The sequence below is a fragment of the Tursiops truncatus genome, chromosome 1 (assembly GCF_011762595.2).
Source record: "Tursiops truncatus isolate mTurTru1 chromosome 1, mTurTru1.mat.Y, whole genome shotgun sequence".
Lineage (NCBI taxonomy): Eukaryota > Metazoa > Chordata > Mammalia > Artiodactyla > Delphinidae > Tursiops > Tursiops truncatus.
The window spans coordinates 4,751,482-4,778,184 of record NC_047034.1 but is presented as its reverse complement, the minus strand read 5'-3'; the positions used below and the strand labels follow the sequence as shown (position 1 = coordinate 4,778,184).

The 26,703-nt window shown below is 34.6% G+C and overlaps 1 protein-coding gene across 4 annotated transcripts in view; it reads right to left on the bottom strand.

The window, feature by feature from the left end:
• The window catches only part of DENND1B (DENN domain containing 1B), a 259,192-nt gene that overhangs the window by 83,396 nt on the left and 149,093 nt on the right, over positions 1-26,703 (bottom strand). For all 4 annotated transcript variants that reach the window (XM_019920439.3, XM_019920441.3, XM_019920442.3 and 1 more), the window contains 3 exons: positions 22,094-22,139; positions 17,218-17,319; positions 5,504-5,629 (listed from right to left, as the gene is read on the bottom strand). In XM_019920439.3, coding sequence (XP_019775998.1) covers positions 5,504-5,629; positions 17,218-17,319; positions 22,094-22,139 — 274 coding nt within the window. The remainder of the gene's footprint in view (positions 1-5,503; positions 5,630-17,217; positions 17,320-22,093; positions 22,140-26,703) is intronic.

The following is a 26,703-nucleotide window of genomic DNA, read 5'->3' as shown; positions in this document are numbered from 1 at the left end:
GTGACCATGAAAACAATGCTGCTTTAATTGCTGAGAATCGTTCGTGAAAAGTCGCATGTTCACATCATAAACTTTAGTCATTAATAAAAATCTTCTCTTATGTACATATTATTACAGGAGTGTATCCTAAGTTATTAGATCTGTCTTGAAAAAAACATAGCTCTCAATGTTCCACTGGCCTGTGATTCAGCAAGTTAAGATGGGAAAAGAAATTGATTTTGTTTTTAGGGACAGCTGCTTCTAGCACTTTGGATAAACAAGAGCACTTTAAAAGATCAATAGATTTATGTATTAATTTTATACATACTATGATAAAATACATTTCTCTTCCCCACAATTTAAGGACAAACATCCTCTATTCTCATGACACATATTACCAGTGATATACAGATGGAACCCTTACTAGCCAAGTCCCCAGTTCTCCCTGCCCCATACTAGTTGGGCAATATTTTTACATTTTTGCTAAAAAATTAAGCAAAATTCCCTCTCTACCAGTTTAAAAAAAAAAAAAAAAAAGAGCGGAAAGAGAGTGCAACCATATTCCATCTGAAAGCCAAATACCAAATACTTCTTTTGTAGAAACCATCTTGAGGTCAAAAGGTACTCAAGGTTGGGTAATAAGATGAGTGGGTACCTCACATGCTTTGGGAACCACACCACTGTGAGGGGTGAGTACATAAACTGTCCAACTCGGATTCTGAAGTCTCTAACAAGTTAGCAGTTACAAATTTGTTAAATGGAAGCTTTAAGGCAAAGATTTAGTGATTGGCCACCTAAATTATGGATGTCAATCCTGTACTTAAATTGCTTGAACTTAATCACAAAATATAACTCGCTGATAATGTTTTAAAGGAACATAATCCAAAAAATGTCTGAAGGACAGCTCTTGCTACTAGTCAAACAGGAGCCTAGATTACTAGCTAATCTTTATTTTAAAAAGAATTTCCTTTTTATCCATTAGCAAGGCTCACGGCAGCCCAGAAAAGCTTGAGTGTTTGAAACTAATGATATCATCCTAAATATTCAAAGGAACAGACTTCAGCATTATCTCCATGCTCTTAGGGTAATAAAGTATATGCTTCTGAATATACTAAGCAATATTTTAACTCAGGCAAACATTTCTTTAGCATTAGCTGTTGGTCAAAAATTTGACTTTTATTTTTTAATAGCTTGTGATACAAATGATACAGAGGTACAAATGATGACCCTTTATTGGTTATTTAGTGCAATCATTTAAAAGTATTCTCATGTTTACGGCAATGTTTTTCTTTTGGGGGGATCAGCAGAGGGCACTTTATTTTAGTTACGTTAAGGGAATTTTCCTTACCAAATTTACTACTTCTAAAAAGTCATTTTTAATGATCACAGCTTAATGTACAGAGCATGAACTATATATACCAGGCACTGCTCCAGTAATTTACATATATGAACTCATTTTATCCTCTGAACAACCCAAGAAGTATTACTGTTTTTTTTTTTTTTTAAACACATGAGGAAACTAAAGCACTAAGAGGTTATTTGCCCAAAGTCATACAGCTAGTTAGCCACAGAATGAGGATTCAAGCTCTGTTTTAGACTCTGTGCCCTTAGCACTTTTCTTCCATTTATTTAGCACATTAGCTTGATCTCCTGTTTTTGAATTCTTAAAAAGTAGCTAACTTGCTGCTGGCTAAAATCCAAAACCAACAAAAACCAACAAAACACCCATTATTTTATTGAAATCACTTTCCAAAAATTTAAGGAGTTTTATAATTTTCTCTGTAATTAAGAGCAGGTACCACTTATTTGTCAATCATGCCAGTGTGTCATTCAGAGAGTGTAAATTAGGCACTAGGAGAAAAGTGAGAACATATTAAGTGTTGTCACTTAGACATTCTAAGTGCTTAATTTATAAAATAAGTTACTCTTTGGCAGTATTTGTCATGTGCATTTGAAAATGAATACTCAGATCATCCTCAGGGCTTTCCCTCACAACCCACAACCAACTGGTTCCCCAGTGCCACTGCAGAGGGTGCAGGGGGAAGAGGAAGAAGCAGTTTGAGTGGCGGCAGTCACCCCTCGTGGACAAAGCCATGCATGGAAATATATGGCATGAGTAACAAATTACTTCACAAACTTACATGGACTCTATGAGACGCCTATACCATCTGTACCTTTTGAGAAAATTCTTAAGATTGTGTATTGTTTGTTCAGTCTTTACGTAAATGTATACGGAGTGTCTTCCATATATTTTCATTGAGAAGAAATGTAAGTTCAGAAAATTTATCTCAAGGAGTAGATGATATGAGGAAGGAGGTCTAATGGAACGAAACACTCCACGTTGAAGCAGGACCGGGACCGTGGGAAGGACAGATCCAGATGCAGCCCCACTCGTCACCAGCTGGGGAACCTTAGTGGAGGTTTTTAAACTCTATGAGCATCACTTTTCTTATCTTTAAAATGAAAGGGGTAATATTTTGAGGCTTGTAAAGGTTAAATGAAAGAGTTAATTCAAAGGGCCCATCAATGCCTGGCATCCAGTGGGCACTCAACAGTTATTATTTTAATAGCAATTAATAAACTATTAATGTCTGGGAAAATAATAATATAAGAACTACAATAAATAATATATTAAAAAGGGAAAAGAGGGCTTCTCTGGTGGTGCAGTGGTTGGGAGTTCGCCTGCTGATGCAGGGGACATGGGTTCGTGCCTCGGTCTGGGAGGATCCCACATGCCGCAGAGCGGCTGGGCCCGTGAGCCATGGCCACTGAGCCTGCGCATCCGGAGCCTGTGCTCCGCAACCGGAGAGGCCACAGCAGTCAGAGGCCCGTGTACCGCAAAAAACAAACAAACAAACAAACAAAAAAACACTAGCAGATTTTCAAGACCCTTGCAAATTGTCAGGCAGCACACCAAACTCTAAGGACCCTCAAACTTTGCACAGAAGTGGTAGATGTTTTAAAAAAAAAAAAAAAAAGAGGGAAAAGAAATGTGTTAAGGAAAGTAAATATAATCAATTCACAGAAAGAAAGTGTCACTATAAACTACTGCTTCAAGGATCAGGAAAGAACTAGATGGCCATTAAAAGCTAGAAAGATAAAAGCACTGCCAGGAAGAAAGAACATTGTAAATAAGGGTTTGGAAGCCTGAGAAGCTTGGGACATTTAGAGCCTCAGGCAGAATTCTCTGAGTTGAGGTCGAAGTTTAGAAAAAAAATAAAGGAAGACACAGACCACCTGCCCATCACGAGGGCCTTGAACACCAGGAGAAGGCAGGGCCCTGAGACTCTGGTCCGTCACAGACCAATCAACAGGTTCAATTTTGTCAAACGTAAGGGAAATACTGGTTCAATTTTTGTGTGTGTATAAACAATCATGAAATTTCAAAAAGTAATACCTAATTAAAGAATTCATATCCATTAAAAGCTATTTTGTAATATTTTCCTTTCCAACTGTACTCCAGTAGCTGGAGGATACCACTAAAATACATTTATGATGAAAAGAGACAAAACCATGAAATAATTGTAACTTCTAAACTTGGCTCTTTTGTTTTTTTTTTTACATCAATCAGAAAATATATCAAAGATATATGCCTGCTATATAAATGTCCAAAAAAAGAGTCCATGGTTATTTGTAAAGATAATACCTAAAACAACAAATATTTTATATACAATAAATAATTTTCCTTAAACACTATTTATTTTGAAAATATATAGGAAAAAAATGTCCAAATACATTCAATATACTTTAAAAATTGAGCTTTCATTCAAAGACTGAGTCAAAAGAAATGTGAAGGCATACAGAATGAAAATACCATCCCCCAACTCCCAGAAAGAACCAGCAGTAGAAAGGAAAGGAGAAAACATCAAACACAAAAAGGAAAAATGTAGATAAGTTAACAAATAAATTTATAAGCTGTGATCAATAAACAGGAAAGACGTTCTCTGACAAAATTATTTTCCCACAAATGCTGAGAATCTGGTTTTCACGATGTTTAAAAAAAAAGTCAGTCATTGAAATCCTGTAACCCTACTATCTGCTCAATCAAGTTCAAAGAGGTAGAAAATCAAGCTACAAAAACTATAGTAAGTAATTAATGTTCAAGATGGAATATTTTAATAATTTTAACCGTCACCTAACAACACTGATAATTTAAATCATTTAAGAAAATTTTCTCTTCAATCTGCTTTCCTCAAATCTGAAGTCTTTTACAAATTTAAAAAGTTAAATGAAAAGAAAAATGTAGCTTATAGATTAAGTATTTAAATGCAGCAAACTAATTTTGTCTTTTCAAACCCATTTTTCTGTTTCCATTGATGTTTACTAATTTTAACGACTATGCTCTACTATAGTGTGGATGACTGGCTTCCAGTCTTGTAAAGAATGAGACCCTATCACTGTCAATAATTTTTGAAGACTCCCCCACGTGAGATACGTATACTCTGTACGGTACTATGAGTTCTATATAATGTTTTAAAATATACACACGTATTTCAAAAAGATCAGCATGCAGATCAGACCACATGCACTTTTCCAGAGACAGTAGCTGATGTGCCTAACTCAGTAACTCCTCAGAGATGCAAGAGCCACTGGGTGGGAACTACTAATTTAGAAGTCAGCTCGGAAAGCATATAACCCGTTCACATTTGTTTAGTGCTTCATGGTTTATGACAGGATTTACACACCAACCCTGAAAGGCAGACAGAGAAGGTATCAGAATTCTCACTTTACAAATAAGATGGAAGTCGAGTGAGACTAAAGAAATGGGTCGAGGTTACACAGCCTTAACAATGGTGAAGTATCCACTAGATAACAGGTCTTACTACTTATTACTAACTCAATACTTTTAATCCATTTATTCACCTGGTCATGAAAGGGCAGTGTAATCATTTTTGTAAAATCAGACTAACACGCTTAACCAATAATTCCGAGAGAAAAAGACATATTTTAATTTATACCTTTTTGGACCATCTAACAACTTGGGTTACAATCCTACATAATAATAATTTGGGGGTTATTAAAACAAGAAAGAAATGGCAAAGTGAGCTAGGATATGCTAAATAGATAAGCCCACTTAGAAAAGTGTTATGAATTAGGAAGACAATAAATTTCCAAATGTTGCAAAATGTTCAAGTTCTAATATTTTTAAACTTTCACATTATACTTGTCATTTCTAAACTCTGATCTAATAAACCCAACTGTCCGGTTGATCTCTTAGTAATCCTAAAAAGATTGGGTCGTTACTCTAAGACGTAGTAACACAACTCATTAATTAGTTACGAGTAAGAATTCCAATTTTAGAACAATAAACAAGGTGCTATGCAAGAGAATGTGGGAAATATTAACTCAGGGTTATTTACGAAAAGAACGAAAACCATAAAGTCAAGAAACTGGAGGTGGAACATCATGTTTTAAAGCATATTATTTTGTATTTTCAAAAACCTTTACGATACTTTTTCGGGTGGGATATTAAAATGTTTCCACACAAGAGCACATTAAAACAGTGATGAAATAAAACGCTTACAGGTTTGTATCTCAGTGCATCTCTGTAGGATCCAAACAAAGCAGCCTGCGCCCTCAGGAAGGCCCTAGCCACTCCGTCCCCCGTAGCTGTAGACTGCTTCTTCAGTTTATTTTTCAGGGCCGAGACCTGCGTGACAGAGAGGAACCGTTAAATTCACACCTCAGAGATTGGTACAGCGAGGCACGAGCCCAATGGGCAGGCGGACCGCAGCGTGTGCAGGTCAGCCGGGGCCTCATCCTCTGCCTGACGGCTTATCTTCTAAGTCAGGGAGCACCTGCTGGTCTGTTAATTGAAAGGAAAGCAGGGGCCCACAGTAATGAGCTAATGCAAATTGATCTGTGCTCTCTTTTTTTCCCAAGGCCTCTTGACATAAATAAGCTTTAATTATTTTACAGTAAACTGCTTGTGAGCCACTTTTCTGCAGATTTTTAGCAATTACAACATGTGTCTACTTGTTTGGAGATGAAGCCGGTTGGGTAGCGTTCGACTGCTTGTTAGTTAATTTTATTTTTGGAAGCTTCGTTTGTATATATAAATAATTTTCCAGTCATTTGTCGAATAGTTTTCACCATTTTTAGATAAAAAGAGGGGAGGGAAGTTAAGGTTACTGAGAACCTACCACAAGTGGGGAATTGTGTTGTGCTCGTTAGACACTGTCCCATCTGATCTTCAGAGTCTTCTACGAAAGGTACTCAACGTTACCATTTATGAAGAAACAGGGGCTCAAACATGTGAATCGACTTGCCCTCAATATCTGGCTACTAAGTGGCAAAACTGAGATTTCAACCCAGTTCTGTCCAGTTTTCTCCACCACCACATGCAGGATTCGAGGTCAACGTTATTGCCTTATGAACCAGTAATCACATTAATAATGTTTTAAGATCAAAGAAAAATATATTATCTAGGAATTTGTGGAATTTTGAAAGGCACCTGCATTTGTTACAATTTTTCATACAGCTGCATCCTTTAATTTCAGGTTGTGTGTATTTTAGAGAATGCATGCTGTTTATGAACAGCCCTCACTTAGATGAGTATTTTCTAAGAGTAATCAACCTTCTGATGCTCACTCTTAGTTTTTAAAGGGGAGGTGATGTGATCTGTTCCTATGCATCCAATTCACTTGACCAATTCCTTTCACAGATAATTAAAAACTACACTCTGCACACTTAAAAAATACCATTGATGCTCATATACATTACTTGTCAATGCTCTACATGCGAACGTGAAGTCACGTAGAAATTCTGTTTTCTTAAGAAAAAACTGATGGGACAAATTCTGGTTGGATTGTTCCCTTATCAGAGCATGTTCTTACCCTTACGATACTACCAGATAACAAAACAATGTCATTCCTCCTTTACATATATATGCAAGGAGGAATATTTTTATTTCTTTATACAAGCAGCCCTGACTACTCTTGTGGATGATGATTGTAATTGAAGTGTCAACCTAATTAACAACTAAACTTTGAATAATGCTAATGAGAAAGGAACACAGCATCAGAGGAAGGACCAGCTCTACAGGTGATAAACCTTCACAGTAGTGACATTTTCCAGTGTAAAGTCACAGTTACTGTGATCTGATCAAAGACAGAGACCCCCATTGGGTCCAATTATAACCACAGTTTTGAAAAAATTATTGAGTTATGATGTTCATAATCTATGCAGAAAGGCCTTTGCAGTATAGGTCTTTCCCCATAGCTGTGATCTTTTCAATTTATACCCAAGCTCCATAGATTCAGATAAAAGTTTAGACCCTAGTTCATTTAGCCCACAAAGTGCATAAATTAGGATTCATTTAAGAAGAAGTTTTTATTATTAAAATCTAACCTCAATTAATGCATATTTTTAGGTAACCCACATATTCAAAAATAAATACAGCTGAAGGATGCAAAAACAAACCTCTGACTTAACGTCCTTTATTCTTAAGTCTGTAATAATGTTATTTTTTAGGTTTCAAATGCCTTTGAAAAAAAACCAATGGGGATGAAAATCAATACATGTATTTCATTATTGCCCTCTAAAAAGGCTTATGATGGAAAGAATAAGATTCTAGTCTTCCAAAGTATTATAAAAAGAAAATGATTGGGTTATTTTAATTTTTACTTTAGAAAACAAAAAAAATTTTTAAATGTCATGCCTTGTATCTTTGTAAAAGAAAATTCCTCAAGATGTATTTTTCTATAAAATCTGGAAGCGACAATTCAGTTCTCCACAAATTAAGAATCCTTAGGACAAGCATGACACATATGCTCCCAGAGACTGGAGGCAAGTCAAACCATCCCTCACCCTTTATTACCCCAAGTCCTTGATTACTTAATCAATGCGTAAGTTATCCAGGGTATTCATCACACTGCCTCAGGCCCTTCCTAACCAAATCATAACGAGGTAGCCTTCACTTCCAGAATTAGTCAGTGAGAGCTCCTGAACTTCCTCAAGAGCTCTATACAAAATAGGAAAGAAGAAAATACCTGTTCTAGAACTGTCCGAAACAGTAGCCACTAGACGCACAAGCACTTGAAATGTGAGTAGCCCAAATTATCATTTGCTATTAGTGTAAAAAAAGAAATACACTGGATTTTGAAGACTTAAAAAGAGCAAAATACCTCATTAATAATTTTATTGATTACATGATGAAACAGCATTTTGAATATACTGGATTAAATAAAATACATTATTAAAATTAATTTCACCTATTCCTGTTTACCATGATTACCAGAAACATTTTAATTGCATATGTGGCTCATATTATATTTCTACTGGACGGTGCTATTCTATATGAGCATACTATATAATTTCAAACAGACATGTGAGACTAGCAAGAAATATGGTTAAGCTTTTCCTTTGCCTATTTCTACATTATTTCAACCTTTACAAACAGCATATAAGGAGTTCTTCCTTGACCTACTCTAGGTGGGCTTCGACTGCCAGTAGGTCTGAGGTGGTTCCTGTTTTTCAGAGACCAGAAGGGCAGCTGAGTTAAGTGTTTCTGTGTGCACCAATGAGCGCTCAGAAACAGCCTGTAAAAATGAAAGCGTTTTTTAATAGTCAGCTTCAGCTATTAGGATATTACTCTAACATAAAATGATTGTGTCAGCCTTGCTATTTTCCTGTCCTTTAGACCACTGGAGTAAATTATCACCAGTTACCACTATGCTTTGCAGAGCTAAATAGCTTTTAGCAGTTTTTATCTATAAATAAGGTGATATATCTTCTGCACTTATTTAAAATACTTGGTCTGGGAAATAGCATTTTCTGCTTTAATTTCCAAACTTCTAAGTTTAGTTACGAAATAAATGTACATCTTTCCATGATACCCTAAAGTTTATACTCACATATAACTGAATTCAGAAAAGCATTTGGAACCTTGGTCACATGGCTATTATCACAAAATCCTATCATGGGATCTTGAAAAAGTATCAATTGTTTTCTCTTTTTATTCTTAACAAAGTAAGCTTCAATCTCCGATGGCTAAAGATGACTTGAAAACTGACATTTTATTTTATTATGACATTTTTTAGTCTGTATATAAATTATTTTTGAAGTCTAATTAGGTATCATACTATACCTCCCCTGCAAAAAAAAAAAGTTAAACAGTGAAAAAAACTTCAGAATAAACGTCATTTCACTGCTCTTATCAAATGTTCAAATTCCTTTCATACAACGAGAATCCAGGCTTCTAAAGCAGCCATCACAGGAGGAATTATAACCTGGGTTTGAGCCCAGTGGGAGTTCACTGCAACATGAATAATATTACCACCAATTCTCCACTTTTACCCTCTTAGCACTAAGTGACCATGGATAAAAGAAGGGAATTACATGAGTAAACACAGCAAACAGGTATAAATAGAAGAGTGCAAGCCACGTGCACATGGGCTGAGTAATGAAGCAATTATGCCAATCGGGGGTTAGGAAGGGAGGTGACATAAAAGAGCTGAGTTTTTCAGAGAAGTGACAGAAATTTTCTCTTGACTTTTAGATGTGTCTTCTCAGGAAAAATAAATCAATCACTGTAACCCATAAATTTTAATTTTACTTTTTAGGATCACAAAGAGAAACACAAGGGTAAAGAACAGAAGATAAAAATAAATGTTCAGGAATAACATTAGGATAAAACCTACATGACCGGAAACATCTCTGTGATGTCTTTAAGTATCCTTTTTCCTAACTAAGCTGCACTCTAGAAACTACGGACATTCAGAAAAGTTAATGTTTCAAATAATTATTTGCTTTAGGAAAAAGTTACAAGGTTAAAGCCTTTTATTCTTCCATGAAACATGTTATGGTCATTGTATGAATCAGATATTAAATCCCTACACTTCTTTAATCCTTCTGATGTTCAGTTTTTTAAGCAATAAAATTAACGCTTCCTTCTTAACATAATTTTCTAACATGCTTCTATCTAAGAATTAAAACAGTAACCTTTAACATTTATTAAATGAAAAACATATGATACACTCCCAGAGGGTATCATGACATTGTTTCTCTGAATGCTTAAATTACCTTTCGAAGCCTAAAATACCACGTCATCTACAACTATTCTCCCTTCAGAGGCATCTTAAAATGATCACAACCCAAACTGCTCTTACTCTACCTCAAGTCCAATGTCAGTGTCACTTCCGTGCATCCAGGTGCCTTGCAGGTCCTCTCAATGCTGCACCCTTTCTCATCTTCCATAAGCAGTAATCACTGAGCCCCAGCTGTTCGACCTCTGATGTAGATTTCAAATCTGTCCGCTTTTCTCCAACTCCCTGCCACTATCCAGTTCAAGCACCTCCCATCTCTCACCTAGACCACTGCAAATGGTCTCTGAACTGCTTCATTTCTGCTTCGTTACCCCAGTGATCTTCAGGACCTAGAACCCAAGATGATATTTTTAGAAGTCAAAGTGGATCTCACTATTATTCCTCTGCTACAAATCTCCAGTGAATTCCCAGTAAAGTCTGGAGGTCCTGAACAAGAAGCACAGACCTTCCACTCATTTTAAGATGCCTCTGAAGGGAAAATAGTTGTAGATGATGCTCTCACTCCTACCTGTCTCTACCACCTCATCTGTGTAACCTCTTCTTTTGTTCCTCTAAGCGCAGCTATACAGGACTTCCTTCCATTCCCTGAACCTGCCAACAGCAGAGCCTTTGTATATGCTATTCCTCAACCTTCCACCTTACTCATACTCATTGTTCAGGCCAGGTCTGCACTCAGGTGTTTTGACATGTTGAGCTGAACCTCAAAAGGCAGATCTCAGTTTGGAGGCAGGTAAGAGTGGCCTCTCAGCTTGGCTACCATTATTTTCATTTGGGCTCGCTTATGGCAGAGACAGCTGTCAGCCTACCAACAGCCACTCTCCCTCTCTTTGGTAATAGAAATCTTAAGTTTTGAACGGTGCTTGGTTAACCCAGCTGGGCAAACCCAGCTATTTCCCAGGATCACCATGACCTGGTGTGGCCCTGTGGTTGGGTTCAGCTAATAATGGAATGTGAGTTCCAGGACCACAGCTTCTACGTCTTCCTGTCTACTCTGCTCCCAGCACAATACAGGCATACAGTAGGTGCTCAATCAGTATCTGCTGAACGAATGAGCAAATTAACCTGTCCAAGGCATGCTGCTACACTAACTTCTCTAGTTAACTGGATCAGAATATCTGTGATGGTGCCCGGGAACAAAATTCATTGAGAAGTCCACCAAGTCATCATATCAGCAAGATTTGGAAACCACTATGATGACAGTGCTCACAACATCACGCACACAAAAAGTCTCTCAAATATGGAGAAGAACTTAAAAAACAAGGAACACATTTTTAAATTATTTTAAAGCCAAAACATATATATACATACATACACACATACTGGCCATAAGAAGACAGAGAAGCACATTATTAAGATGATAGTGGAGGAAAAAAGACATCAGGAGAGGGGCTTCCCTGGTGGCGTAGGGATTAAGAATCCGCCTGCCAATGCAGGGGACATGGGTTCGAGCCCTGGTCCAGGAAGATCCCACATGCCGCGGAGCAACCAAGCCAGTGCGCCACAACCACCAAGCATGTGCTCTAGAGCCCATGCTCCGCAACAAGAGAAGCCACCACAATGAGAAGCTTGCGCACCACAATGAAGAGCAGCCCCCGCTCGCCACAAGTAGAGAAAGCCCGCGTGCAGCAACGAAGACCCAACGCAGCCAAAAATAAATTTAAAATAAGACATTAGGAGAAGAGCTGGCTAATTTAGATGGAAATGAAAGGCCAGGAGAAAGCCAAGGAAATTCATGAGCACTGAAAATCACTAGAAGTAGCAAACTCTAAATCAACTTTAAAATGGCAAACATACAGAGACATGCAGGGAGGAACCGCGCAGGGATGGGTCCTGCAGAGGGAGGCACAGATTCTCTCACGCAGCCAAGAGAAAAACAACAAAGACCTTTTAAATGTTGAGGCCCAATTAATTAAGATTTTGAGCTTTTAATTTTTGTTTTGTTATGCTTTGCTATTTAAAGTTTATATTAAAAAATACACACCAAGAAAACAGTAGGAAAAAATAGCAGGATCTATTCATAGTTTACTCACAAACAAAAAGCCTTTTCGTAAACAATCTCATCTCTGAAAGTAACTATTTAGAAGAAGGGTGAATCCCCGTGACAGCCAAAGTCGAGTGCAGGAGCACGGTGACTGCCATCACAACCTGCTCTCCTTCTCCAGAGACAGGAAACACACAGTTGCACGCAGAGCCACAAAGATGGATATTAAACCGGCTTCCAGGTTTCTCCCTTTCATTACTATGAAAGTCAGATGAAAATACCCTTACAAACACTACTCTCAGGGGCAAACTGAAAGCAGGATTTGTCTCCTGGAGACTACTCTATTAAACAAAAAAGTGTCCTCTCAATTACTCCAGAACCAGAGTGAAATTGTAACATAGTTGCAACCTGGACACTCTACCAGTTTGCTGGGGACTTCATTCACTGCTAAACAAGATAAGGATTACAGCATGGCTGTGGCAAACCTGGAACTAATAAAATATTCTCTGGGGCCTTTTTTTTTTCTCTTTCTAACATATATTATGACAATTTAACATACTAAACCTTCGTGTTAGATTAGAGGAAATATCCAATGAATTAAATATATTTATTGACTTATTTGTATGGTTGTAAGAGTTAAATTTGTTTACATACTTTAATTTTTTAAGCTGATTTTAAAAACTCTCTGAAAAAGCCAGTTCTTTTCCAAACTTATTCCCAAACTAATTAACTCACTTGAATACAGATATATGAAAATTTTAATTTAAAGTCAAGAGTTGGGTTTTTTTTCTCTAGTTCTTTAGGCTTGTAATGATTTTTAGTTAATCGGAGCAATTTGTGTCTTTCCTTTTCATGTAACGGTAAAACCATTAACCTAGTCCTTGGTGTGATACTTGAAAGCCTCAGTATAAGACGCACAGTATTTTATTTTTATTTATTTATTTATTTATTTTTGCGGTACATGGGCCTCTCACTGCTGTGGCCTCTCCCGTTGCGGAGCACAGGCTCCGGACGCGCAGGCTCAGAGGCCATGGCTCACGGGCCCAGCCGCTCCGCGGCATGTGGGATCTTCCCGGACCCGGGCACAAACCCGCGTCCCCTGCATCGGCAGGCGGACTCTCAACCACTGCGCCACCAGGGAAGCCCAAGACGCACAGTATTTTAAATGACTCTATTTTATAATAAGGTCTTTTCAATGTTTGAATAATTAAATATGCTTTATACTAAATGTTGCTGTCCTGTAACATACTGTGGCCTACCGTGAATGGTACAATAACTCTTCAGTGTACATACTGTATTTTCTACACAGGCTCATAATAGAAAATAGACAATCATTTTCCAATAGCATTACATATAGCATGAAAATGAGTTTTTAAAACAGTGTTGACAATCCTAATTTAAATCAAATAGGTCATAATGATACTTCTTCAACAAGATTAGAATGGAGAGTAAGCTTCTATATCAAATTTTAAGAGTTACTCATTGCACTGTGTATCACGTTTATACGAGACAGACCATGCTCTAGTGCCTGGGGCGTAAGTCAGAGGATCAACTTCTATGAACTAAAGCTCTAGACATACCATTAACAGCATACTTTCTGTGGCTTTATCCTCTTATCTAACATAGGGGTATAAGTATATTGACCTGTCTCAGAGTATATTATTTTTTACAGTCTAATAAATTAAAATTATTTAAAAACAGTTAAGCAGTACAGGTCAAAATTTGTTTTCCTAGTAATGAATATTCTAATGCATGTAACTTTTTCAGACGTCAATTCTAACCTGCTTTCTTCTATAAGAGTTAGTTTATAATTGTTTTAACTTAATATTCACATAAAGACAGATTTCCTGTATCTCATTATAACTTTACTTAGCTTAATTTTCCCACTAGTGTGGCATCCTATTTATTTTTGCAATAGTAACAATTTCCAAATTACTTTTTAAAATGTTAATGATGATAAAAATTTAAATGAGCACTAATACCTTAGAAATACAACATTTTACATTATTATGTAATTGAAACTAAATTTGTGTATATATTTGCAATGAAGGGGGTCTCAATAATGCATTTTCTTAAATTAAAATGAACCCATTTGAGATTTCAAATGTTATATTTAATACAACTGGCTCTTTCTGCCCCCACTTAAAAACATACCACAATAACACTAACTGCAATCGATACTGTTACATAGCCCTAAAATTTACTTTTTTATTTCAAAACACTCAAACTACATATGTTTGAAGGTACCTATAACTTGGCATAGCCACTAAAAAAAATAAAACTCACAATGTATTCGTAGACAAAAACTACAACAGTATACTTTAATGCTTTTAAAAGTTATTCCATGTAATAATCAATATCGTTAAAATCACTCCCAATAAAATTTGTTTTTTTTCTTTTAATGATCCAGATCTAAAGTGAAATGATGAAATCGAAAAACAACTGTTCTTGTCAGAAGACAGGAAGAGAGTTTTTTCCCCTTCCCTTAAGGAAAACAAAGGATTCCTGAAAGCTTTGGCCTGATTTATTTTTCCAATTTTAAATACCTTAAGAGTAGCGGAACTGCTACTGGCATGGTAGTATTTCTAACAGTCAATAAATCTAAAATATTATGTGTGAATATTGGAATGAAGCCATTAAGAAGATTACAGCATGCAACACAGCAGAGGGTCCACAGGAAAAAAGAACTAGTAATTCAGGACAACTGTGACCACTGACCTTGGAACAGCCAAGACCACTGGTCAAGCTGACACGATAATAAAGTGCACATGCACAGAAAGCCATCTAGCCTGTAAGCATAATTTTAATGTTTTGGTGAATGATTTTAAAATGTCCCCATTTAAATATCAGTTAATTTATTAAGTTATCAAACAATACCAACTGTAATATTTTTCAGGCTTCAAGTATATTTTATTAATTCAAGTCACAGAAAAATTCAGTATGATCATTTGTGATTTTTAACACGTCTCATTTAAAACATTTACAATTATAGCAAGTATGATGTGATACTTTATTGTATTTCCTACTATAAGAGATAGCTTTGGAAAACTGATGAAAAAGCTAAATTTATTAGAGCTGGGTTAAACAAACAATCACCTGAAACATTTTTAGAAAATGACTCTAACTTTAAAACATCTCATACTTTCTGTAGATAGTCCTAGCTCCACCTCAGGACTATTTCAGTTTATTCATTCTTCAAATTTGTCTAAGTCTGCACTCCTTAATTCCGAGCATATATTTAGTTATATCTACATTACCTTGCAGAGTTCCTTTTTATGAATATGTTTTTACTATTTCAGTTATGTTCAGTTAACTGTTGCTTATAAATAAACAATGAGATGGTCCCTCTTGTCATTTATGTATTTAGGCTTTTACATTTCATGAATATTGTTTAACTTCCTCACATATTTAAATAAATGTTTCAATATCAAACTAATTCTACTAGGAAAGTAGAGGTTCCCAGTTTAAAAAGAATCACTCATCAAAACATTACTATTAAAGATTGTTTTTCTCAAAGAAATAATCAGCTATCACTGGGGCTGACTATAAAAATTTTAATATAACACAAAAAAGCTGATTTCTTTTTCTTTTTTCTTCCTCTTTCTTATCCTTCCTCATTTAAAAGAAAGAAAAAACAATCCTTTCTTCTTAGGGAATTAATGGTAGGAACTACATGCACATAAGGAAAACATTCTTAAAAGCTAGGACTTTATTTTCATAATTATGCCCCTATCCAGTGAAGAATACTTTGATGGATTTCTAAATGAACAACTCCAATCCTTTCTAGCAGCTTCTGCAAAATCTTTATAATGAGGCAATCGAGTTATAATGAGCTAAAAAGATAATATAATTCTTCACTGGACTGGGTTTGGATTTGTTCATACATAGCATAAATTTTACTACAGTTAGATAAAGTAGTTCGATTTAATTTGCTTCAAGGTCAGCAAGTATTTTAGGTTATTTATGGGCATAAATAATCTGAGTTTGACTTTAAAGTCACATTTTCCCTATCACTAGCCATAAAAGCAATCAAGGCTAGTATTACTGTATTTTCTGAGTTTGAGATTTTTTTTATTCTTTTTTATTTTCAAGCTCCCTAACAGTGATTTCAAAGTACTTGCAGTATTACAGAAAAAAAATATATTTTAAAGGTTTTTTATTCCCGAATTTTAATATAGCTGAATAAACAATGGGTTTTTTTTTTAAAGGGGAGTTATTTTAACTTAGAACTATGTTATAAAGATATTTTAAAATAGCCATTAGAATATATACAGAAACAGTACAATCTGCATTTTTACCCTGTTCTGAGGAATACGAAGGCCAGAAAATTGACTTTGGAGACTATTTAACACAAAGTACAGAATATATCCTATTATAAGCTGCAGACCCACACATGCACACACACACAAACCTCTGCAAGATCAAAGACCAGAAGAGAGCCGGCACTTAATTTATCAGCCTTTACAGACAAAAGACAGTTTTCGTCATTTCAAAAGGATCAGATGTCTTTTATGACAAACTGGGTTTGCAGTTTAATTTACAAATAGAATTCTAAGTAAGCAGTCTTTGCTCTGCCAGAGCAAATGACAAACAGTGTAGGTTTTCATTCTTGCAGCCCTCAGCAGGATAGAAAGGATTAAAATAAAACTGAAATAATTTAGAGAAAACAAATAAATGTTTCAGAAAGTTGAGGGAGATCAAAGCCAGAATTTTCTGACCCCAACTGTACAAGCATTTCTTATTATATTGACCAGTGCCATCAGATCATTAATTAAAAGGAAAAGCGCTGGCAGGTGGCAGGGAAGCAAAAGCCGATAATTGGCCCCCTTCTTCTTCTTGCCTTCAAAAACTCTCTCATTCTTTTGCAAGACATGCCACTAGGCAGACAGAAATGCCTACTTTGTAATATAATGATTAAGATGAGATGAAGAGACTTATGTTTAAAGAAACTCTGCCTAATGAATGCATCTAGCTTTTTAATTACGATCCTACTTTTACAATAAGGAATATGATATTGCATCTGACATCTCCTCAACTGCCAAAAGGTAAAAATACGAAAGACAGACTCTGCTTTGACTCCTCTCACACCACATGCTCATATTCAGCCCTTCTATTTCAGACAGAAAAATGGGAAAGTAACTCTTGGTGATTCAAGGGTCCAGGAGAAAACATATATACGCTTGTTCACCACAAAATATCCTCCAGACTTACCACGTCACTCGGTAGGCTGCTCAAGTCATTAAATGGTGATTCTAAAGTGTTTGTGTCAACATTTAACATAACCACATCCTCCAATGATTTATTTTTCACTCTCTGTTTAAAAAACACAATTATAAACAAACATCTTAGTATATTTTCCTTCCAAAGTTATAATGAACTTAGATATGTAGAGAAAATTATCTTAATGCATTATCCTTAGGAAAAGAAAAAAGGAAAATTCTACATCATAAAAGAATATAAACAATTTTGCCTTATGAGAAAGTCTGTCTAAACCGTTCAAAAAAAAAGATTAAAAATGCTTAAAATAGCATGTTTACTCATCTAAATATATTAATAGTTTGGAGACACTGAATGTAATTTAACTACCAAAGAGATACTACAACAAATACAAAATAGGCATGGCTATATTAAACTAAATATTTATATCCTTTAAATTTTACCAATTGAATTTCAATCCTATGATACAGGAACATGTGGCCCGTTCTATAGCTATTTTTAGCCTAAATCGTACTGCAGGGTTAACACAAAACAATAAATATGACTACTAAGTAGTAAAGTAAGTTTTAAATTAATAAATATTTTCTCTATATCTTCATGTAAATTTGGTATAAGTTGATGATGACAAGTGAAATTGAGTAAGAAAAAATGACAGAGAGCAGTAATATGGAATTTACTGTTAGTAATGTTTATCCCATGAATTTAATATAAAGGATCAAATTTAATAGCCTATCAAATTAACTATTTGATTTGTCATATTTGTTTGAAAGCTTAGTCAAATGGTCAAATTATCTCAATATATGCATAAATGATAGTAAATTAGAATTTATTAAATTTTTATCCTTAAAGAAAGAAAATATTTATAGTTTATTTTTCTTATTTAAACTAATATGTCTACTTAAACAAATCATATAATTCTATTAGTCTTATCTAGATGATAGCAAATAATATTATTTCCTAATGAAAATAAGTAAGGTGTGCATTAATGAAATATATCCATCAACCCAGAATTCCCTAATTGCATAGGTCAACTAGCAATTGGTCAATTAATTTCAGTGCAGTAGTTTTAAAAGTGACATTCTAGAATAATAGCCATTTTTTCAGATTATTTAAATAGCTTAATATTAAATTGGCCAAGCCAATTTTTTAAGTTAGCCAAGACTGGAATTTCTGTGATCCACTTGGAATTTCTGTGATCCACTTAGGATTTCAAATCTCTGCGTATCAGGTAGAATGTTAAATTTGCTAGGAAAATGGTAGTCTAGAGTAGGGAATTTTTATGTGTTAGGATAGCCACAATGTCTATGTGGAATATGCATTCTCAAGGGGGCATGTGATTCTAAAACTCTACCCTGTAAAAGACATTATAATTATTCTAAAGTAAGACTAAGAAAATGGCCATTTCTAAGAAAGTAACTTATAACAGTGATACTATTGTCAAAACATTTATAAATAAACTCATTTCCTTTCCATGTGCATACATATACGTAAAAAAGGTTTACATATATAAATACGTGGTTATCTACAAATCAACTATAGCATAACTACAAAAATAACCTATGAACAAAAACTATATTTATATTAATGGCATTTGTATGCAAAAAGTATATAATAATTTTGATTTCCCTCTTCAATTCTAAGTTGCCCTTTTAACAGAAAATGTAAAGATAATCCAGAAACCTGATGTATTTTTCAAGGAATGAAATGAGTTCATCTAAATAGCATAGAGTAATGGTTATGTGACCCCAAAATGTTTGTAATGACGCTAACACTAAACTCTGAATAGCTGAGTCACTTTGCTGTGCACCTGAAACTATCACAACATTGTTAATCAGTTATACTCCAATATAAAATAAAAAGTTTAAAAAAAAAATCTCGGAATAAAGGAAATTAGCATTAGTATGAAATGTATACCTTTTTCAAAGTTTCTCTTAGTTTTAAGAAGTCTAACAATAGCTGAATATTAAAATTTGTTAACGGGAACACTCATTAAGAATGGAAAATGTATTCATTTCAATAAATCAACAGACTGGGCCTCCCTAAAACGAGAACAATTCTACAAAGGCAAAAAAGGGGGGAGAAGATAGCATGTAATTTAAATCTTTAAAAAAAAATTCTTATTAATGTATTTTCTCTGTTATTTCCCTCCAAATCAGGCTTTAGCCATTTTTTTCTAAACAGGAGTGGAAAGTCATATGGCATATAAAACAGCACCACTTTCTCTGTCCCATATTTTTACGTCTCATAAAATTCATCAACTTGTTTGGATGGGGAAAGAGTAAGAAAATGTGAGAAAACAATGTGCTTTTTCTTCAAAAATAAGAAAATGATATTAGGACACAGACAAAATCTTATTGAGAACAACAGCAGATGCTGAACTGGCGAGACTCCTGGCATCCTCCACATGCCATCCTCCTTCCAGGTGATGCCAGCACACCTGCACACTCTGCACACGGAGCAAGGGAAGGGACACGGTGGAAGCAGCCACACGATACTGTGAAACTGGGCCAACACTTTACCTAGAATCATTTGTGCATTAAAACAAATAATATAACCCTCACATCTGTAGCCTGTACTGACTTATTCCCAATCACAGGCCTTAGTTTGCTTTGACTTCATCCCTAAAGTCTAGTTTTCAGGGAGAACAAAATGCCCTTGTCCTTTATTTTAGAAGCAAATTTACTTTTTAAAAAGAGATTTCTAGTCATCTTTTACTTATGATCGCATAAAAATAATTTTTAAAAAAGATTTAGAAAGACATTAATTTCATGTCTTTGAACAATTGTTTAAAAGTCTTTGTAAAACTGATAAAAAGTGTTGAAACTGTCTTGACTGAGAGAAGAGAATATTTTGATTCTTCCTCCACAAAAAATTAGTTGTACTTGCAGCCAAACAAATGTGAAAAATTATTCAGTTCTGTCTCATATATAAAATATGTAAATATATATTTATATTTTAATTATAATACCATTTATATAAAATAAAAAAGCACAAAAGATCAGAATTTTAGTGAAAATAATCTGTGTAATAATGTCATCATAAAAATAGAAACGTAGGATCTGTATCACCTGGTAAAAGATTAAGAAGAAAGTTACTAAATGGTACCCAACTGGTTGAAAAACATTCTTAAAGTTCCTATTATAGTTTCTCATTCACTATTAAACCAAATAAAACTGACTATTAAGACAGTTTGATAAGTCCAGAGTATAAAAGGTACAGAGATTTCAGCCGATCTAATCATGGCTTTACACAGTCTCATTTAATAAGAGCCAATTTAAAGTTAGAAAGGACTGCTTCTCCAAGACAATACTCTAAGGAGTAAAAAATTCTTAAATTTGCTCCTTTAAAAAAGGACTGATTTTCTCTACAGGTGTACAATAAACATGTGATAAACTGAATTGAATATTTAAAGCATGTACTCCTTTCTACAATATTTTGGAAAAGCTGAATCATTTGTTTTAAAAGTTGGTCTAGAATCATTATGTAAAAATAATAATAACATCAACAGGTACAATCAACCACTTTAAATATTTTTCATCTGTATAAATAAATGTATTATAAAAATGACATATTCTGTTAGGTACATTACATAAGAAGAGATACGTGCACTAACATCAAAATCAAATTTGATAACTTTTTTTGAAACCATACCAACCAACCATGGTTAGATTTTGCAAAAAGTCAAACTACTGATGAATAAAATTCCAGTCATACATTCCACACTCTAATAACAGATTAAATACCTATTTATTCATGTTTTATCTTATACAATTTGTCCTTTCAATGCAAGTACCTTGGGCTGTAAGAAGTTATTTTCTAAAAATTGACAAAATATAGAGTCATAATGTTATCCAACCCAGACTTCAAAATTAAAAAGGAATTAAACCTACTAAAAATTCATTAAAACGTATTCTTTATTAATGGTTAAAGCACGACTCTCTCCACAAAGGATGCTCAGGAATTTTAAAATAATCACCAGGCTCTTCCTTGATCAGCAAAGTGATGACTGATGGTATATACAATGACAACAACTAATCAGAAAACCAAATCTAACTCATTAAAGTTGCTTATTAGAAACTGGGTTAAAGTACAATATGAACAACCAGCAAGAAAAGAAATATATTTGAAAAAATCAGCCGGCATAATGATGCCATGCAACTGACCCAAGTCTTTTGTTTACTTTTTTAGAAGCTAATCTTATAAGAAGTCTTCTCTGGAAACCTCACTGATTTGAAGCTCAAGGTGTTTAAAGCTCAAGGTTTTTCACTACAGTGATAACAAGTGACAAAAGTCATTTTCGAATGACAGTGCAAAAAAAAAAAACAAAACAAACTACATTTTAAGTCCCAATAGGACTGAAATTAAAGTCTTACAAAGTTATATTCTAATTTAAAAGTTCATGATTAGTGTATTAAAACACATTTTGAAAAACACCGGTACACTGAATTATAGTGAAGTTTGCAAAATAAAAACTTTCCCTTTATGACACATAATTACATGAATTCTCACTTTCAAAATACAGAAATATTTCTTCTGAAAGAGAAATAGATATAAAAGATCTCAAGTTCCATAAAGAAAGTGGTTCATCAAAGACTAAGGTTTTTAGTATTTAAAACTTACCATACGACTTCAACCAAATTGAACCTACTTTCAATGGGTCTCGTACCACTGAAGATGGTCATTTTGCATACTAATTAAAATAAAGTTATTTTAACACTACCTTTTTGAAAATGATCATGTAAGTACACTCTAAATATGCAACTAGTCACTTCTTTGTACTATTCAATTGATATTCTTTCAAAACACACCTGTTTTAAATTAATTCATAAAAATAATAGTTATCACAATCTCATGTCTGAAAGATACTCACCTCTATGAGGCTGGAGTGTATTCCGATCAGGTACGGCATTGGGGCACTAAATTAAAAATATATATGTATGTGTTCATATAGCTCATTAAAACTGAAACAATAAGTAATTCAGAATGCTTTAAAAAATAAATTTATTAAATGTATAGTTCTAACAGTACATCATAGATATTTAAAATTATTCAGTATAGAAAACTCAAATATAATCTTAGAGGCCATTAATATATTCAAATTAAGGTTGATTTATATAAAATCACGAAATCATTTATAATTAAAAGTTATAATGTTTAAAAAACAAGAATATTAGGGTCTAGGCCATAGTCTGAGATGAATCTTTTCTGTATACTCCCCATCAGATATATCCTAAATAATCATCAAATTTATTCACATTTCTTTGTACAGTTTTTTTATTCAGTTAGATTCTTATATGATTTTCTTAATATATATTCATTGTTTCACACCTACTATTTAGTCACCCAAATTTTTGAGTCAGTCACAATATATTTACTGAGACCTACTATGTGCCAGGCACGGTTTGGGAACTAGAGGTGCAAAGATAAATAATTTCCTCCCCCACTGTTACCATTCTATTTCTGTGCTATCTTTCCACTCATGTATCTTGTCTATTATTTAAACTCTGTACATTCTTATTTATCCCACTTTTAATTGTAATAATAATATAATTTTAATAAATTTTAAAATATTCAGGTAAGTTTAAGAATTCTATTGATTAATTCAACACAATATGTGGAGCATACTCAGGTGCCAGTACCTGGCATAGGGGTTAGGGTACAATAATGAACAATATAGACAGAATATATTCCCTTCTGGAGCTTATACTCTGGCAGAGAATACAGACATTAAATAATTTTTGTAATATACAAATTAAGACTTACTAGCAATTTCAAAACTATTTCTCATGAAATATAGGGCAGAAATTATTCAACTTGACATTTCAAAATTAAAATGTTATTTAACAAGAAAACATGAAAATGAACAATGTCTACAAATGTGATAGAAGATATGCAAATAAATAGCTATTTAAAAATAAAACATTTTTGGCATTTCTTTTATATACATCTTTGTGTTATATTTAATGCAAACCTTTTCTGTTAATGAAAACAGATAACCTTCTTTTTCAAAGAATTTGCATAATTTTCCAAACATCCCCGTCATTATTAGAACAGAGCTGTCCAAACTCCTGCATGTCCACTTTGCTACTGAGAATCAGTAACAGATAAAAGAGGCACCTTGGTAGATCCACAGTTTTCAAAGTAACCTTAAACAGTTCCTAATTTATTTAAAGGATGGCTAGCCACTAACTTCTATATCCAGGATTCACAAAAAATAAAAACGGTTCAAGTTCTTCTTCCAATCCTTATTAGCCTGTTCCTTAAGTCATATTGTACTAGATTCTAATTCCCAGTTGTCTTTGTCTTCTACAGCTTTGTTCCTTCCTATTTTTTTTTTATTTTTATGCAGTAGACCATCTGGAATTGATCTGATATTCTGGATATTTCATTTGACTGAAAGTTGAGAACTATTTATAGGCCTTGATATCCCTAGGATCTAACATATTTTCTGCCTTCAAAAGGAAACAGAAGGAATAAATGTGGACTCTTCCACTTTTGCTTAAATAAAAGGAGGCTAGTTGCTTCCCCAGTTCAAGTTCTCATCTCTGGAATTCCTTCTGTGACTCCATAGACGATATAAAATATGTGCCACTAACTCCTCTGGGCTCCCATGACTGGGTTCCGGCAACTTTCACAAAACAGGGTGGGCAACTCCCAAGATCTTAAATATGTCAAGCCTTCTCCACACCCAAAATAGTACAAATTTATTAAAGTTACTGTGCAATTTTCCAATTCGCCCCAGGCTAGGTTATCCAACAGGATTCATAATATAGAAAGATTCATAACATCTCAAATCTCAAAGCACGTTTTAATACAATGAGTGTTAATCAAAACACTTAAGACTTCTAAAAATAATTATTACATCCATTTTACATACGTTGAAGGTACACTGAGTGGATCAGATTTCAAACAATCAGAGCCAAAAGTAATAACTACCAACTGAAGTCCTACGAAATACACTAAGGTAACACTTTTAAAACTTCATGAAAGCTAGTCACCTCTTGAAACATAAAACAATAAATTTACAGAAACTGTTAAACTAGAATAAAAATCCAATAAAGAATTCCTATGCAGAACTTAATAATAAAGTAAACCAAAACTTTTTCTGTGGGATCACTGGGTATCTCTACGTGTTTTTACTTCATTAATTTCTACAAAATCTAAAATATAAACATGTTAGACTGCAAACATTATCAACTAGAGCATACTTTCCTAAAATAAACATGATGTTTTTTCAGAATATAGATTTAACTGAATAGTTATTTCATTGTCATGAAAATTGGATTGTATACATCCTAATATTAAGTCAGCCAAGTCTCATGAAAAGTAATTTTGCTACCCTAGCTGAAATCTCCTAATGAGACAGAGTGTTAATAAGTCAGGAAGAGTTCCTTGGCAACACAGATGTTTTATCAGCTATGTGCAAAACTATCCTAGATCTTTCTGTCAATGGAATTATTTTGCAAAGATAAGATACAGAAGGCTCTATTATGACTGCTGCTTCTTTTCGGTAGCAACTAATCTTTGCTGAAAAATAATTACTATGTAATAGCTTTTTTTCTTTTTAGGTTTTCTCATGGAGGCCACCCATGGGGTAGGCTGTTAACAGCAGTATATTAACTTAGGGTAGTCTAAACAACATAATTTTCCATTTATGTTTTTAAAACACTATTCTCTTAGGAGCTACATCTTCTCCTTTCATAGAATGAAGAATCAGATAGATAGCCTAAATAAAAAGGTGACAACCATTCTCGAACAAATAAATGATTATACTTTTACTGGTACTGGAATCATACTACCTCCGAGGTGTTTAAGGGCTCAGAAGGTTAAGCGTGTCTGGCAACATTACTTTAGACTTGCTATATTAAAGTACTTTCCCTTTGTTGTTTTGTTTTGCTTTGTTTTTACAGTATCAATACCTAACATGAGATCCACCCTCTTAGCAAATTTTTAGGTCTACAATAGAGTATTGGTTAAGTAAAGGCACAATGTTAAACAGATCTCTAAAACTTAATCATCTTGAATAACTGAAACTTTATACCTGTTAAATAGAAACTCCCCATTTCCCCCTTATACTGGTAGATTAAGGGGAAAACAAAGATGGCGTCACTTCTTCCCAGTAGCCTTCCCTACCCTAGCAGATAGGTGGGCACTTCCTCCTAGGTGTTCTGCTCAGCGTTCTTTTATACGCCTCAGACCTAAACCCTAGAGCATCACAGTATTCCTCTGTGCTCATCATGTGCGCGTGTGTACATGTGCACAAACGTGGGAATTTCTTCCTATCTGGGGATCCGAGAGGGCAGGAGCTACGTCTTACTCATTACATTACATACTCGCAGCCTGGCAAACACATGTTTACTGAACGTCTGGCGTACAAATGGATGAATGAATGAGCCGGCAAATTAGCAAGCCTTCCTCAGCCGACCAAGATGCGCTATTCATCCACGGTCACAAGATGGCATCGTGGCCCTCCAAGTCTGTGCCACACCAGAGGCACACTTCCAGGAGTCAGGACTGCCTCAGGACTGGGAAAGTCCAGTCACCTTGAAGAGCTGGCAAAATACACATCTACCCCATCACATCTTCCTGGTGCTATTTTTGGAGTGGAATATAACATTTTCTTTAAAAAAAACCCCATGAGATCGAAGGGATAATCTCTAATATTTTTCTCCCTTTTGCATATAGGATCATTTGCAAAGATGTAAAGGGAAGAAAACCACTTTCCCTAGGGAACAGTTTAGTCCATGGAATTTTCTGACAATGAAAGAGAGCTGGAGTCATAGACAGCTATTTTCGGGGAAAAAAAAAGTATATGATACTGCCCACTTCCTATGTCAGAAGCTGAGCCTATCACTGCGACCTTAAGGTGCAGGAACTCTCAGATAACTCCCTGTTTGACTATCACTGCTCTGCTCTCTGGGCCAGGGAAGTGCCTGGCATGGCGGCTGTTAGAACTTGTCCTAAAGTGGCTATTTCAGAGGTTAGAAACTAGTAGGACTGAAACAAGCTTCCTTCATCACAGTGGAAGCAGCAGAAAAAGGACTTGATGGCAGGGTTAGAAAGTATCAGGAAGACATATCTGTAAAGAGGTAGCGATAGTTTCTAAATAACAATATTTTAGAAAGTCCTAAGTGTGTAATCATTACAGAGAACTGAACTTAAAGGGATGTTACCTCCTAAGGTTTCAGAACATTTTTATAGAAAAATTTGAATGGCATTAACATTACATATGATAAAATATAATTCTAAACCTCACAAAGTGTTGGTGCTTGAACCACTACTTTAATATAGATTTTAAAGAATCATACATCAATATATTTTCAAATACTTTTGTCAATATTATTTAAAATAAGTTTTAATTACTGAATACTATGTGGAAAGATCTACTACACATGTCGACATGAAAGAATTGAGGTTCCTGCTTTCAAGGATACTAATCTATTCTAGGTATACTGGTCAGAGAAGAACACTCTAAAGTAA